Source organism: Neovison vison, chromosome 6 (genome assembly GCF_020171115.1).
Source record: "Neovison vison isolate M4711 chromosome 6, ASM_NN_V1, whole genome shotgun sequence".
Lineage (NCBI taxonomy): Eukaryota > Metazoa > Chordata > Mammalia > Carnivora > Mustelidae > Neogale > Neogale vison.
Window position 1 is genome coordinate 91,921,100 of NC_058096.1, and position 17,380 is coordinate 91,938,479.

Below are 17,380 nucleotides of genomic sequence, written 5' to 3' on the forward strand. Positions count from 1 at the left end.
CTTTTTATATAGTAATGCTTAAAAGTCAAGTATCAAATGTCGGCTCTAACTTCTCAAATTTGGCATGAATTCAGCACTCAACAAAAAAAATCTCATGGCTTTAACAGTTGCCAAATTAGTGGAAAGGTAAAAATACTATATCACTGGTTAATGAGAGCTAAACAGAGAGAGACACCATTCACTGCTGACCAGGGGTCCTCAGGCCAGGGAACAACAGCAACAAGAATCTTTACTGATGGGAAAAGACCAGGGAGAATGATGAAAACAAGGAAAAAAAAACAAGATGACTAAAAAAAAAAAAAAAAAAAAATTAAAGGGCTAAACAGAGAACAGAACGAGGAAGAAAATGCCAGATAGCTAGCTAACGGGACAATTCATTAAAATCAAGAAGTGATGGCAGAGAATTAGTGAGACCATGAAAAAGAAGAAAAATGAAATACTAATCAGAGAAAACCTCTTAGAAGGAAGGTATAGCTCCACCTACTACATCTGCTGGCCAAGGCCTCTTATTAACTAATAAACTATTGTAACAGCTAGTGGGCAAAACAATGAGCAGGAGTCACCAAAATACAGTGAGACTGTATTCACCGTAATCTTTGCTAAGATGGGAGGGAGTATGTTATACATTTTTAAAGTTTCCTTAAAACAAAAATCCCTTTTTAATTTAAATTTTTGTTCAATGAATAAAGGTCAAATTTACCTGATTTGGAAAAAAATCTTCAAGGTATTTCACTACATAGTAATTTGGGTAAGTGAAATGTTGTTATAGAAAAAGAGGAACAATATATGTTCAGCTCCCAACATGCACAGTCTCCCCATACTTTTCTCTAAGTTTAGCCTCCTAATTTGATTTCCCCAGTAGGAATGAACTTCCCAGAACTATCCTCGAAATAGCATCAAGTAGCAACTTTTGTCTTCCCAGACTGTAGGGCAACACAGAGGACTAACATGAATATGGAAAATACATAGTTCTCTATGGTATTTAACTTTAAAATATATACATAAAGAAACCCCTGTGTTTAAAGAGACGTCTCAAGGATTTGTTGTCGCTTGCTATGCTCTTTGACCCACACCTGTTATAAAATTCACTCCTGTTAACTTTTAGAGATGAATGTGTCTTCCACAACTTGAGATTCACTAGGAACTTAAATTCCATTTTACTATTTCTGGCTCACCAACCTTTCTTCCCCTGCAATCAAAGCTAGAAAATGTGATGCTGGTAGGATATAACAACAGTGTATGATACAAAGTATATATTCATAAGTATTAATTCTCTCTTCCCTATCAATTCCACACTAGAATTACATGAGAATCCCATCTAGAAAGATGACATTCTTCTTTTTAAGACATAAAAGACATAGATTTTAATGACATAATGTTTATAAAGCATACACTATATTGCATTGCTTTTAGTAAGCATGACTTGATCCATATTATATCTGTCTCTGGATAACAAAAAGCCATATCACAGCACAGTCTGTCTTTTGAAATTGTGTATATGTGTGTGTGTGATGTGTATGGAAGAAAGAGAGGGAGAGAGACATGAAAGAGAGGAATAGAGATGGGGTCAGAGGGAGGGAGAGGAGAGAACCAGACCTCGGATCCATGTCTCATTCTTCTTTGTATCTTCCACACCAGCAAATATTACTAATATGAGCTTGGTGGGCGAGGGAATTAGACCCTACCCTTAAAGTGGAGTGTCTTTAAATTCTACATTAGTTCTATATTAACAATTACATTCACTTTTATAGACATTAATTTTCAATTCTATAATTGTCCAATTGTACAAACCTTCCTGAGACAGGAGAGTAACCGGTGGTTGGTTATTTTTGTTTTGTTTTTCTCTCATGATTTCTGCTAAGAAGCTCTAAATATTGTGTAGTCACTCAAAAGTAAGTCATTTTGGGGGCACCTGGGTGGCTCAGTGGGTTAAGCCTCTGCCTTTGGCCCAGGTCATGATCTCAGGTTCCTGGGATCCAGCCCCACATTGGGCTTTCTGCTCAGCAGGGAGCCTGCTTCCCCCTCTCTCTCTCTCTGCTTGCCTGTCTGCCTGCTTGCAAACTCTCTCTCTCTCTCTGTCAAATAAATAAATAAAATCTTTAAAAAAAAAAAGTAAGTCACTTTGGTAAATACTGATACAAATAAGGTCTGTTTTATGTTTTGTGATTATTATGACTTGAGTCATCAGCATCCTTGAGAGTTATCAATATTTATGGTGAGGTGTCATGTAAAAGTTGAAACCTACCAGTATCTTTCTAAATATTGATCTGATCATCTCCTTCCTTTTGCCTACAAGATAGTAAAATCTTTAACCCATTACACAAGGTCCCTGGTTCTCACTTAGGTCCTTAAAAGCAGAATCCTAGTCTTATTCATCTGTGTAAGGTACTGCCTAGCACAGACCTTGCTTTCTAAAAGGTAGTCAATAAATATTTGTTGAATAAATTGCTGCATAATGAATAAAATCTATGACAAATCAGTGCACTGTGAAATGTAACCAGTATAATATGTCCTATCTATATTTAACCATATTTCTTGTTAAGTATTAGAATTTTTAAACCATCTGACAGGGTTTGAACTTGAGCATTTCACAGAACAATGCCTATATGAGGAAAAATAAAAGCTTCTATTATGTAGGAGGAAAAGTAGAAACCTGAGAGATAAGCTTATTTAAATGATAATGGGTGAGGACAAATACAAGACTAATTAAAAAAAATGAAAAGAAAACAGTAGAGATTTCTATTTATAAACTATATAGAAATAATACTTAAAGCAAACCATGTGTTCATCTGAAACCACAATAGATAAAAATACTGTCTAATTTTTAAATGTCAAGTTCACAGATAAAATGCATGATCTAAAAACTCTAATCAAGGGACGCCTGGGTGGCGCAGTTGGTTAAACGACTGCCTCTGGCTCAGGGCGTGATCCTGGAGTCCCGGGATCGAGTCCCACATCAGGCTCCCAGCTCCATGGGGAGTCTGCTTCTCCCTCTGACCTTCTCCTCGCTCATGCTCTCTCTCACTGTCTCTCCCTCTCAAATAAATAAAATAAAAAATCTTAAAATAAAAAAAATAAAATAAAATAAAATAAAAACTCTAATCAAGCTCATGTCTCAGGAACTATATTAAAACCCAGTTTAAATAGCAAAATTGAACCTAGATTAACACTCAGTAAAATAATTTTGAGATATAAGTAAAAAACTGTACATAATAGAATTTTATAAATTAATATAAGTCATCCTAAATTCTAGATAATTAAACATGTTTTAAATGTCTTTCGGTTGAAACATTTAATAAATACAGTGCAAGTAAAGCATTTTTAAAAGTCATACCTGCAAAAGAGTTGTTCTATGGAGCTTCAGTGCCCCCTTTTGGTGAATTTTAGCAAAGCAACCCAAACAATAATCTTCTCCACATTCAAGGCATACCTTAAAAGACATTAAAATATCACACAATCTTATATTAATGACCTTGAGAAAACATTTGCATAAAGAAGTCATTATTCTTATCTTTATTTCTCCGATTACATGCCTAGATGTCATCAGAATCGAGAAGCCCAAGGAAACTAGAACAATTTGACCCAAAAAACTAATATGTAAACTCTAATTACTGTCGTATGAAAATAAATATAATAGCTGCAAGTAACTTTTAGATATATGTGTTAGATGTATATATGTATATACAATTCCAAGTAAGTCATAAAACACCAGCAACCTGGGACCAAACTTCTTGACCTGGTAAGAACTAAGCAGGCATTCTCTCTGGGTCAAAACTACTTCATTTTTATGAGTTCTTTAATTTTCCTCTATTGATTTACATGGCACAATGCATATACTGTTTGTCTCCAAAAATCCCCACACACTTCTTTCAATGGTACTAATTCACTGGTGATTCTCAAAACATGGTTTGAGAAGTATGCTTAGAAGATTCCTCAAAGGAAAGTAAGTATAAGAAAAAGAACAGGATGGAACCACATCGATATGTCAGCAATTCTTATGACTGGCAAAATGATTATGGACAAGTTTATATTTATCTTTCAAATTCCCTATGGTGTTAAAATGTAATTTTTTTTAAATTTATGAATAAATTGATGGGATATACCTGTACCTATGACGGTGTTGAGCAAGACTGAAAGTAAAAAGAAAAAAAAAATGGAATTTTTACTGCGACTGAAAGTACTATAGGCAGTTGTACAGCCACTTCAACGTGAGCCTGTACAACATAAGAAAAAGCAGCCCAAATGGCTAAGACCTCTAATTTTCTTGAGTTTGAGCCATGTAAAGAATGCCAGAAGCACAAGTAAGTAAGAAAGCGCAGGGTCTAGAGAGATAATGTCAGAAAGTCTATGTCACAAAGCCCACATTCCCTTTGATTCTTTTTCATTTCCTCTCCCTCCACTTTGCATGCCCACCGCCATTCTTCCCCTCCACCCTCTCTTATCCTGTCAAGGGATCTTACGCAGAAAGCAGCTAGGGCAGATTGGGGAAAGGTTGACCACGCTCTTCTACCCTAGACTAGGGAGTGACTGACTGAAATGTGCAATACAGTGACCCCTCTCGTGCATATGAATCACCTGGGATTCTGTTGCAGTGAAGACTGATTCAGGAAGTCCAGATTGGGACCTAGATCCCGCATTCTAACAAGATCCCAGGTAATGTCCATGCAGCTGCTGGTGTGCAGACCACACACCAAGTAACAGGCACCAGAATGTATAGGGTGTAGAAAAGTAAACACTTACTAAAAACCCAACAGGAGACCATTACTTTAAAAAAAAAAAATGTATTACAAAGTCTCCATATGATGACAGTTGCTGCAATAATGTGACCAGATTTATTAAATATAAGATGATTAGGACAACACCAACAACCACCACCAGAGGTAAAAAGAGTAAGACATTTTATAAAACTAAAGAAACTGAAAAGGAAGGCCAGAATCCCATAACAATAACAGTATCCACAACATTTACAGAACACTAACTCACTGTTCTAACGGTTTCATATGTTTCATCACTGAATCCTCCCCACAACCCTAGAAAATTAACATGATCATTGTATCTCCGTTGTGAAGAGGAAGTAACAAAGGAACATAATGCTTGGGAATGTGCCCAGTCACACAGCTAATGGAGCCAGGATTTTAATCCCACAGTCTGGCTGAAAACTCAAGCTTGCCCATGACCCAAATTATTAAAAATCACATTGACCATTAATCATAGCACTAATCATTTATTGAAAAACCTTGATAAAATCTGCAATAAAATAAAACCCAATGTGACAAATGACTGCTTGGGAGGTATTTATCATAATCCAATTGCATCTTTTTCAAATGTGATTAGCTATACAGAACTGAATGTTTTATTTAAGTGAAGGAAAAATAAACACTATCCCTAATAGCAGAACTAGTCCCACCCTTTCAACTAATGTTTGAAGAACAACAGTCTCTTACAGAAATGATGATTAAAACATTATCTGGATCCATAATTTTTAAGTGCACAACCAAATATAAAGCTGTAATTTCACATATACACATGGCAGTACTATTGTATTGATGCATATTTCCAAATGTATGCTGCATAATTTTAACATATCTGCTAATATTTTAATAAATTTTTTAGACATATTGGAACTGTCTTTACACTGTAATATAGAATACTGAAAATCAGTTTTAACATTGAATTCTAAGCCAAGTATTTGTTAACAACAGATTTTTAATGAAAGTAGCCGAACGGATGTTGTAGACTAGAAGATCAAAGCTGGAATTGCAGAGTAAGCTTATATATTTTGTTATACAAGCATATTTGGATTTAAATTGGGTTAAAATGACCGCCAACTGGAAAATCTTTTTAGGCAGTTTGTATAACTGGCAGAAACATACTAAAAATGTAGATAAGGACCCCATTCCGCCACAGATGCTTCTTCAATGATGGAATACCCAAGTGCAGTTTTAGCAAATATCTTTTTAATTTGATCAAGCCTAGATCAGTTGTGCTAAGCCTTTAGAATCCCTTTGAGTTTAATTAAATTATCTACATTTGCCAAATTAATATGTAATTTTTAACGATCCATTTCACTTTTGCCATGTACAAACAGCCTAAAGCTACTGGAATTTCTTATAAAAATAAGGAATCTGGAGGTTTGGGATTTTATTTTTACCATCAATGTATGTGAATGCATCAGGAGATATGAAAATGTGCCAACAACAAAACACACAATTTACTGTCTCCTCTCAATGTGCCAGGCACAATGCTAACTACTTCATATGCATTAACCATTATTCTCAGTAACTCTGAGGTATAGACTATACTACATGTATTATGCCAATGTAACAAATTAGAAAACAAAAATACAGAGGAATTAGGCCATTTTCTAAAGATCACATAGCTAATAAAAGGTATAGTCAAGATTTAAACCATCAAAAACGCAAGCTCTTAACCTCTACTTGCCATATAGAGTTTACCCTGAATGAAGGCCCTGATGAAGGCCTTATCATAATTTATTAGAAGGTTTAATCTCACTACACACCAGCATTACCATCTAGAATGATGAATGCTAAGAATAAAAGATAACCTTAAGCTCACCATCACCACGGTCTATTTCATTAGATATGCCTAACTTGAATTTTTAAATAACTTATTGTGGTGCTTGACAAATAATCATGGGTCATTACTTTCACTTCAAATCAACCAACATACTTTCTTAAAATCTTAGCAAAAATCTTCAAGACCATGTGGGGTTTAAATGATGGCTTCTATTTCTAACAGTTTTCAGGCAAATCAGCCTTTTAATCACTGCACACATCATCACTCTCATCTGCTTTCCAGACAAGACATGTGCCATTTATCTTGTCTGGAATGTCCTCTTCTTGTTTTTCCTTCTCTTTGGAAAATCATCCTTTATTTCCAGGTCAAATTTACCTACCTACGTATGTCATGTTGTTCAGAGTTGATGGTCTTTAAATAATGATCAACACAGAACAGGATTCACAAGAAATATTGACAGCTCCTACATAAATACTTTGCTCAGATCATGAACAGTGGACCTCAGCAATTCAGTTCAGCCAGCAAGTTCCTTTTAGCTTTCATACTTCCAACTTCAGGAATATTAACATTGTTTGTATTTTTTAAAACATTTCTGGATAGGCACAATTTGTAAAGATTTCTTAAATTATTGTCCATCACTACATCAAATAAGAAGACAGCATGATGTAATAGTAAGAGCATTGTACAAGAGCCAGGGTTTTATATTTAATATTGCTATTATCTCTTTATCAGACTTACAGCATTCTAACTCTTTTAAACAACTAAAACTGCCATGAAATAAGGACGGTAACAGAGTCTCAAATCAGAAATGATGAAGGCCACATTCTCCAAAACCTATAACAAGTATCATTACAGTCATCTACAAATATTTGTTATAATCATTAAATTATTGGGGGGAAAACTTCTCAAAGGCATATAATATTTTAAATTACATCAGATATTAGAGTACTTTTAATACTAACTGAAAGGAAGATATATCTGAAGTCTTTATTACAGAAAAAAAATGGGTTCTTTCAACAAATATTTGTTGAGTGCCTCCTAAATTGCAACCATTATTCTAGGTGGGTGGGCATACAACAGTGAACAAAACTAAATCCCTACTTTCATGAGCTTGACATAGGTAGGTGGAAAATAAACACATAAGTACATATTAAGAGGTAATAAATGTAATGTGGTTGCATGGAGAAGCTCCAAAAAATTCAGGGCTACTCAGCTGTTCCTCCCTTACAAAGGGCTGCTGGGGCAGGGAACATCTGAATTGACCATTTTTCTAAGGAGACTGTGGGGAAGAAAATATGTTGGAGAGATACTAAAGGTTCAATTTTGAACACACTAAGTTAGTGATTACTGTTAGACAACCAAGTGAGCTGCTGAGTAGGCAGTCTGAGTTGGAAAAGTTCAGGGGAAGGAGAGGAATATGAGATGTATATTTTTTAAAGATTTTATTTATTTATTTGACAAACACAGAGAGATCAAAAGTAGGCAGAGAGGCAGGCAGAGAGAGGTGGGGGGAAGCAGGCTCCCTGCTGAGCAGAGAACCTGATGTGGAGCTCCATCCCAGGACCCTGAGATCATGACCTGAGCTGAATGGCAGAGGCTTAATCCACTGAGCCACCCAGGCACCCCAAGAGATGTAAATTTGGGTATCATCTATGTAGAGATGGTCTTTAAAGCCAAGAGAGTAGACAAAATTACCTATCAAGAGTAAACAGATGGGAGTGCCTAGGTGGCTCAGTGGGTTAAAGCCTCTGCCTTCAGCTCAGGTCATGATCCCAGGGTCCTCGGATCACGCCCTGATCGGGCTCTCTGCTCAGTAGGGAACCTGCTTCCCCCTTTCTCTCTCTGTCTGCTTTTCTGCCTACTTGTGATCTCTGTCAAATACGTAAATAAAATCTTTTTTAAAAAAAAGAGAGAGTAAATAGATGGACTAGAGAAATGGGTTAAGGACTGAGCCCTGGGGCACTCTAATACTCAGGGGTCTAGAATACAGAAAACCAAGAAAAGACTGAGATGGGACAGCTAGCAAAGTAAAATGAAACCAAGAGAGAATTATGTCCTGGAGGAAGCCAAGTGAAGAGTCACAAAAGAAAAAAGGAATACTGTATCAAATATTACTGATAGATTAAGATAAGAACTCAGAATTGGCCACTGTATTTAAGAATATGGATGTCATTGGTGACCTTGATAGCAGCAGTTGCAGGACATAGACCCAATTCTGAATAGACAGCATTCAAGAAAGAGTGGGAATTTTGCAATTCCACTTTTGGGCCTATACTCAAAAGAACTGAAAGTAGAAACTGGGACAAATATCTATACCCATGTTCATTGCAGCATTATTCACAATAGTCAGAAAGTAGAATCCACCCAAGTGTCCCCTGTTGGATGAATGAACAAAATGTGGAATATACATGCAATAGAATGTTATTCGGCCTTGAACAGGAAGGAAAATCTGACACATGCTACCATATGGATGAGCTCTGAAGACATTAAGTGAAATAAGTCAGGCACTGAAGGACAAATATAGTAGCTTCCACTTATACAAAGCACCTGGAATAGTCAAATTCCTAGACAGAAGGTAGAATGAGAAAGGAGAAGGATGGTTACCAGGGGCTGACAGGAATGGGGAATGTGAATTTTTGTTCAATTAGTACAGAGTTTCAGTTTTGTAAGACGGAAAGGGTTCTGTGGATGGTGGTGATGGCGTCATAACAATGTGAATGTACTTAACACCACTGCACTGTACTCTTAAAACGGCTAAAATGGTAACTTTTAAATTATGGCATATTTTGCCATAATTTTTTTTTTTTTTTAAGTTCACGAAATCAGCAACAATGAGAAGTTAGAGAACCGCTGGAACCCATTTGGGGGCTTTTTTTTTTTTTTTTAATTTCACTTCATAACTTTCAAGGAGAAAAAATAAACATCATTTGTTTGAAGGAAAAAATAAAAAGACCTGCACATAAATATCCAAGGCAGCCTTAAACACAGTAGTAAAAAACTGGAAACAACCCAACTGTCATTCAGTATGTCAATGAATAAACAGATTATGGTATATTGTACAATGGAGTACTACTCAGTAATTCAAATGAACAAATTACTAATAAATGTAATAACATCGGTGAATCCCTATGTGGAACAAAAGAAGCCTTACACAGAAAAATATATACCCTATCATTCCATTTACATAAAGTTCAAGAATAGGTGTCACTAAAGGTATGGCTAAAAATCACAAGAGCGGTTGGCTTTGTAGTGAAAATTAATTGGAAAAGTCATAAGAGAACTCTGGGGTATTCTCTTACCTTGACGGGGATGTAAACATCTGTCAAAAGCCTTATAATTGTACATTTAATGTCTATTTCACAGTAAGTGCTTTCTACCTCAGTAAAAAAGAGAGAGAGAGAGAGAGAAAATAGGAAGAGAGAATATGATGAGAGCAAGTGTACACACCTCCTTAGAAGTTTTACTAACAAGGGTGCAGAGGGAGATGTGGTGGTCATAGAAGAACTTTGGGTGTAGTTTTGCTTTGGAAAGTGCCACAACATGTTTGTGTGCTGACTGGCATGATCCAAGAGGGAGAGGACAGGAGGAAGGTGATATCCTTAAACTGGAATGAGAGGATGAGATGCAGTGCATTGAACAGGGCGTCATGCTCACTTCCCCTTCAGCAACAGCAGCGAAGGGAAAGTATCTGGCTCCCAAAGCAGGTCAACTTGGGAGAGGTGACTGAGGCCATGTGAAAGTTAGGTTCTAGGACCTTTTTACAGTGCACATACCAGCAGAGCAGCTTTGTTCTCACACTGTCCACAAACCTTCCCTTTTATCTTGGATTTTTTACTTTCAGAAGGATTGGCCATCTTATAATTAAGTTGTGGTTTCACTGGATCTGGAAGAAAAGAAAAATGTCAGGCCAATTAGTTTTCTGACTGATAAAGTAATGAACTTAAGCACATTTCTAAATTCTCAAAGAGTATTTAAATATTAATTCCCCAGTCAGAATGGGTGCAGGCAAGTCTCCTCTTCCCAGTAAACTGTGGAAACCATACTCCTCCCTCATAGCCCCCTGTGACCTTAGGGCCCACATACATGCCCATATCCATCCTGCTTAAAACTCACTTGAATTAGACAAGTTAAATTACAAAATGTCAAAAACTATGCTCTTGATAGAATTGCTATGGCATTCTGTCCCATCTTTGGATTAAATTAAATGAAGCTCACAGAAAACAGCCTTCTATAATAAATGTTACATGTATTTCTAGAATTTGTTCTACCAAATTATCTTATCCATTCAAATTAAATGTAGTTATCCTCTATAAAAAATTTACTTCTTTTGGATTTACTGTGAATTCAAAATTGATTTTCAGGTTTTGCTATTTTGAAATAATTAATTAAATATAAAACTATTTTCAATATTCTTTTAGATTCCTAGAGTAGAATTTAAATATATAATTTTATACTGCTCAATTATCTTCCTGGTTAAAAGATTATATAAGTAAGGTCACAGAGTAGTACTATCAAAGACCTCAGTTTGGAAAATGTTATTATTATATTCATATTTTAAGTTGACTTTTTTAACATAAAATAAGGCTGCCCTCCCCCCAAAATAAATAAAATGGATTTGAATATCAAAACCTCACATGAGAGTCATCATTTTGGGTTTTAGAATCATTATATAGCACAAGCAATTCTAGCACTTTAATTATCTATGTACTTCAAATGAAAAAGAAAAGTTATAGCTTTAGCATCTAATAACACAGTGGTAAACTGTTTACCTTGAAGTTGCTCCTTCAGTAATTTTAATTTCACTTTTCCAGCAGAAAACTGTATTAATGAAATGGATATTACTTGTCAGGTATATATTCTCTTATTCAAAGAATGCTTAAGTTACTAACAAAAATGGTAGAGAGCCATAAAATTTCAGTGCATCTTGAGCAAAACAAACATTTGAGAGAACAATATAAAATTAATAGAAAATCATGATTAAAACTTATATAGAACTTTGAAGGAAGAGCAAATACCCCCCCAAAAAAAAGGAACTTTGGGCAATAACTAAACCACTTTTAAAAACATGCCATAAATTATGTTTTGAACAATAATAGTTATATATCCTCATGAAACTATTTTAGGAAAGCACTAGTATTCAAACACTGTAAAGGCTCAGTAAGCCTTTTCTATCTCTGATCTTTCTGAAACACACAAAGTCTAATATTTGTACAGACTAAATCTAAACTGAATTCTAACTGAGCCACTCTGCTTACCTAACTGTAGAAGCCAATATTATCTTATTTGTCTAATTTGGAGAACCACATGTTTAAGCATCATAGATTTAACCTTCAATATATTAGCTGTGATCCCTGACGGTCCGAAGTTATAGACAAAATATTGACAAAATATTTGCCTTTAGGTGCTTCAAATCGTCACTTAAAATCCTTGGATCTTAAGATTTTAAGACATAAAATGGACTCACTAACTGTATATACTTGCCTTGGTCTTATTAAAACCAACATTCAAAGTACACAAATGAGCATGGAGGAATGGTGCACATTTCCACAGACCCTGTCAATTCATGCCTAGTTTTCAATTTTCAATTTGCATGCTCAATTGCCCAATTTGTACATGAGAATATGAGAACAACTGTTGCCTCTATGTCGACGGCTGTACCAACTGCAGTCATCTTTGAAAATTTAAGCATAATTATTCTCAGTGAATCTAGTGGTTTTGCTTCAAACGGGCATTTTTTGTTCACACTCTTCAAGTAGCTGCTCAGATGCTATGTACCAAACACAGCAGAAAAGAAAATGGGATTGAAATAATCAACTTTTATGTGAATCACACTCTTATTTTTATACTGAAAATGTTATACAAGTTACAGATAATTTAATCTCATTTTTCATAACAAAATTATCCATTATATATTACCTTAATTATACATCTGAATTGCAACATGGTCAAGGTGGTTATAGGCAACCTGGGCAGAATGGCTATGCCAAAACAAATTGAACCCATTATTAGGGAAATTTTATAATTTGTTTTTATTATTGTAAATATTTTTCAGCTCTATAAATATGGTCACATTTTCTTCAAATGATTCAAACTGCATAAAAATATTTCAGTGAACAAACTGCTAGCTGCTATTTTTAGGCAGCTAGAATTTCCTCCCAAGTCTGATTTTCATCTGTTTGGAAGAGTCTAGGGTCAGGTAGGGTTGGACCGGGGATACACACATTACATCATACACACACACAACCACATGTATATACACATATGTACATGTATGTATGTATATGTACATACATGTATATCTAAAACATCAGTAATTTGGTATCCTGAAGCCTATGCTTATTAACCGACTTATGCCTCCACCAGAGAATACTGAAGGGGTACACTGAGGGTCAAGGAAGCTTAATGGTTGTACTATACAGACATATCATATGGGCCCTGGGAGTCAGACTATGCTATCATCAGCCTCTTTTCATTGACAAATGCCTCCAAACTCGCACCAATGCCCTAATCTGCCACGCTGGGCCTACATCCTCCCATGAGCAACTTTTTCAAATATTCTTATTCTTAATACAATTAGCTACATAACTTTTTTCCATTTTCTACTGATTGTCCTTATATCCTGGTTTCCTGCTAGTCCATAGAGCCCTTATTAAATAGTCATTTATCCTATGACTTTAAACCTTTCCTAAAAACATCTCTTGCAAAAGTTCCCATTAATGGGACTCACCTTGCTTCAGACACAAGCTTCTCTAAAAAACTCTCCAGAGGAACTAGCTCCATTTCTACTCCCTTGTACTCACCAGGAGAGAAGAAAATCTTTCTCCCTGTTTGGTCCTCAGTCCTGCTTCCAGAATATCGCTCTGATCTCATCATTCAGCAATGATGCCTCTACTGAAGGTCCTCACCATCCATGGTCCACTTTCATTAATATTCACGATCCTCTTCCACCTGAACTAGACTAATCTGCTCAGTATTTTTCTCCATCACAGTTCTGAGTGATGATCATAGAGATTTCAATATCCATGTTCACCTGAAATTTTGATGCTGAAAACCCTCCACCATGCTGACTACTATGAACATCTAAATGCCTCTTCAGCCACCTGACCATTATGACCAAACCTTAAACCTAGCAGCAATCTGTAAGGCCACACCTTCAAAAGCCCAGACTCAGAGCTATTCGGTGTTAAACATGATCACCCTACCTCCTTCCTCTTAGACCTCTACCTTTAGCTACCTACCATTGTGATGAAATAATCCTGACTGGGTCCCCTACAAATCCATACTCTTATGGCTCTTCAGCAGTCTACTTATTCATTTTGTGCTAAACCTCATTCATGACTCCCACATGACTCAAATGTTCCCCATTCTGAAAGACTCACATTCACCCCACTCTCCCTCTTATTGTAAGCAGATGATGCTGCCTTCAAATTTACTACAAATGTTGAGGTCTTCCCATTAAAATATTTCCACAGCTTCCTGCCTCACCTCCTGTCAAATGAAACCTCTAAAATATTACCTTTACTGTCACCTGCTTTGTCTTCTGTCTTTCTAACCAGATGCAGTGTGTCCTTCTTCCATTGGCCAAAGCCTACCTAAGGAACCATCATTGCAAAGACTACACCCCAGCAACTGGCACCTTCCTCATTTGCATCTTCTACATTTCCCCCACTAGTGAGTCCCATCCCTCAGCTACAAACTGGCTCACATATTTCTGATTATAATAAACAATATACAGTTGACTCTTGAACAATATGGGGGTTGGGGCACCAATTTTTGGCCCCCCAAAACTTAACTGCTGATAGCCTACTGTTGACTAGAAGTCTTATAGAGAACATAAACAGTTGATCAACACATATTTTGTATGTTATATGTTTATATGCTGTATTCTTACAATAAAGTAACCTAGAGAAAAGAAAATGGTATTTAGAAAGTCATAAGGACTTATAAGTACACTTATAGTACTGTACATACATCTATTGAAAAAAAACTGCATATTAAGTGGACCTAAACAGTTCAAATCTGTGTTGTTCAAGGGTCAACTGTAATAAAGTCTTTCTTTGATCCTGTTTAATCCTTGAGATGTCACCCACCACTCTCATGCTCATTGCAACATTAGACTTTATTCACTGCCACCCACCCTTCTTCCTGTAACCAACTGATATTTTTCCATCTAATATCAAATCAAATTCAGTGTTTTTAAACAATTCTAATTCTCCACAAACGTTTTAAGCCAGTGTTACAACTGGTTTTACACAAATAATCTTAACATTGCTTAAAACTCTGTGAAGTAGTTAGCAAATATTGTATGGTTACAAATATAACAGACGCTCAGAAAAGTTAAGTGACTCACCTAAAATCACAGAGCTAATGAAAGGAGTCAGGATTTTAGTCAGTATGGATGAACATAGGGTTTCTTGACCTTGATACCATGGACACTTTAGGCCAAGTAATCCTTTGGTGGCGAGGCTGTCCAGTATGTTGTAGGATGCATACCAGCACTCCTGGCCTGGAGCCACTAACATTCATTAACCAAAAACCTGAAACCGTTTTGGTGGTGATAACTAAAAATGTCTCCAGACATTGCCAAATGTCTCCTAGGGGGCAAAATTAACCCCTGTTGAGAAACACTGGTCTAAAATCACAGTCAAAACACCCTCATTTACTTTCATTTTCTCTGAAATTGCATTACTTGAGTTCTACCACTCTTCCTCTTCTCAAGCTCCCTCTACCTGAGAGCTGGCAAATCACCTTAGCACCAGCTTGAAAGCCTGCATTCCAAATCTTGGCCCTGACGCTTGACCTTGGGCAAGTGAACTTTTTTGATGTTAAATTACTTCATCTGTAAAATTGGAAAAGTAACAACTGCCTCTCAAGAGCAATATAAGCACTTAATGAGATAAAACAGGAAAAAGCAGCTGAACTGTTGACTAGTATAAAATAGATAGTGATTATCAATATTAAAGTTCTCTTTTACCTCCATATTCCTTGAGCTTTATCCTTCATACCTGCCCTTTCTGAGCTTTATCCTTTATACCCTTCTTCTCCCTTTTATAAATTCTTAGGAAGCATATTAATCCTCAAAATCTGCTAGGTAGAATTTAAATGTCCTAGAAAGAAAATAAGGAAGGAAGGAAGGAAGGAAGGTAGGAAGGAAGGAAGGAAAGAAGATGAAAGAAAGAAGAGGAGGAGTAAATATGTGAGGTAGAGATGGGTTAATTATACCTATGGGTGAAATCTTTTCACAATGTATACATGCATCAAATCATCATGCTGTTATACTTTAAAATATCTTAAAATTGTAATTGTCAGTTACCTCAGTAGAGCTGGGAAAAAAAGGAGAGGAAAGAAGAAAGGAAAGAAGAAAAGGAGGGACAGAAGGAGGAAAGGAGGAAGGAAAGAAGGAGGGAGGGAGGGATTTCTAAATCCCAATTTTTTTCAGCTTTTCTTTATTCTACCTCATTGTCAATCATCCTGATATCAGTTATACATTTGACTTCCTCCTTTCCTTTCTCACTGCTTTTTTTGTTCCGTGATTTCCTTCATATTTCTTCTGCTACATTCTAATTTAGACTCTTCTCATTTGACCTCTAGATTCTTTTACTAGTCTTCTACTAAATAGTCTCTCTGCCTATTTATACTTTGGAGGCTACTATCTATATTAGTGGCCTCCAAAGTAGCATGTATGCATGCCTGAGGGAGCTCAGGAAAAGACAAGAAGGTAGAAATGAAGTTTGTGTCATCCTTAAATAATGTCCACAATTTGTTTTATAATACACATGATATATTAGTAATCTATCATATTTATAAATAAATTTTATTTATAAATAAATGAAAAGTTCATGTATAGAAAAGTTCATGATCAAAATACATTCTTTATTGATGTGGGACATGATGAAAATAGTTTCAATATGACTTATTCTATCCTCTATTTATAAACTCCTAATGCCCTGCATATTTAAACAAAATCAGCCATCATAAATCATCACCTTAATCTTGCTGTCTTCCTGCTCAAAAGCTGTCAGGGAATTCCATTCCCACAGTGAAAGAAAAGACTCTGAACTCTGTTATTCCCTCCTGCCCTAGCTCACTTTCTAACCCCACCTTCCAGAGCTCCCTAAACCCCATGCTTTCACATCTGGCTCAATTATGAGATTTGTGGGGCCTGACATTTCATCATTTTTTCCTTACAAAGACATAGAAGACTCTCAACTATTTGTAGAACTCAAGTATTTTTTCCCAAACACAGATGGTTTATACACTAAATGGTTATGACAAAAATGACATACTGACTTTTCCTATTCTCATATGTACGTCATCTTTTACATTAGATGAGGATCTTCTTGAGAACAAGGATAATACACTATGTGACAAAGGAGGCACTTAATAATTGTTATTGAATAAATAAGTCAATAATCATAGAGTCAGCATTTTTATTATATTATATTTCAATAACATCTAAAACATGGAACACTATCTCAGAAAGATCATGAGAAATGGGAAGTGGATTATAATCCAAAAATTAAAGAAACATATCTCGGGAAGAGAATGACACTAAAAAATAAAAGGCTTTTTTGAAAACAGAAAGGTTAGAAGCATCAAGCAAGATGTTTATAGATGCCAACTGGTCCAAAGAAAGTTTAATGATAGGTATATAAAAGAGAAAAAGCTATATAAGTTAAGACTTACGAAGTCACGGATCTGGTACTAAACAATCCAAAAACAAAACAGCTTTCCTTACATAAAGTCACTCATCTTGTTTTAATCTTAAATATAAGATAATGTTATATTTTATAATACACAGTAAAGCTAAAGCAATTCTACAGCTGGGAAACCTGAAAACATT

General features: G+C 35.8%; 1 protein-coding gene across 2 annotated transcripts in view; it reads right to left on the bottom strand.

The window, feature by feature from the left end:
• The window catches only part of ZBBX (zinc finger B-box domain containing), a 124,186-nt gene that overhangs the window by 89,802 nt on the left and 17,004 nt on the right, over nucleotides 1-17,380 (bottom strand). For both annotated transcript variants that reach the window (XM_044255099.1, XM_044255098.1), the window contains exons 4-6: nucleotides 11,307-11,355; nucleotides 10,311-10,420; nucleotides 3,335-3,430 (exon numbers count right to left, since the gene is read on the bottom strand). In XM_044255099.1, the coding sequence (XP_044111034.1) occupies nucleotides 3,335-3,430; nucleotides 10,311-10,420; nucleotides 11,307-11,355 (255 nt within the window). The remainder of the gene's footprint in view (nucleotides 1-3,334; nucleotides 3,431-10,310; nucleotides 10,421-11,306; nucleotides 11,356-17,380) is intronic.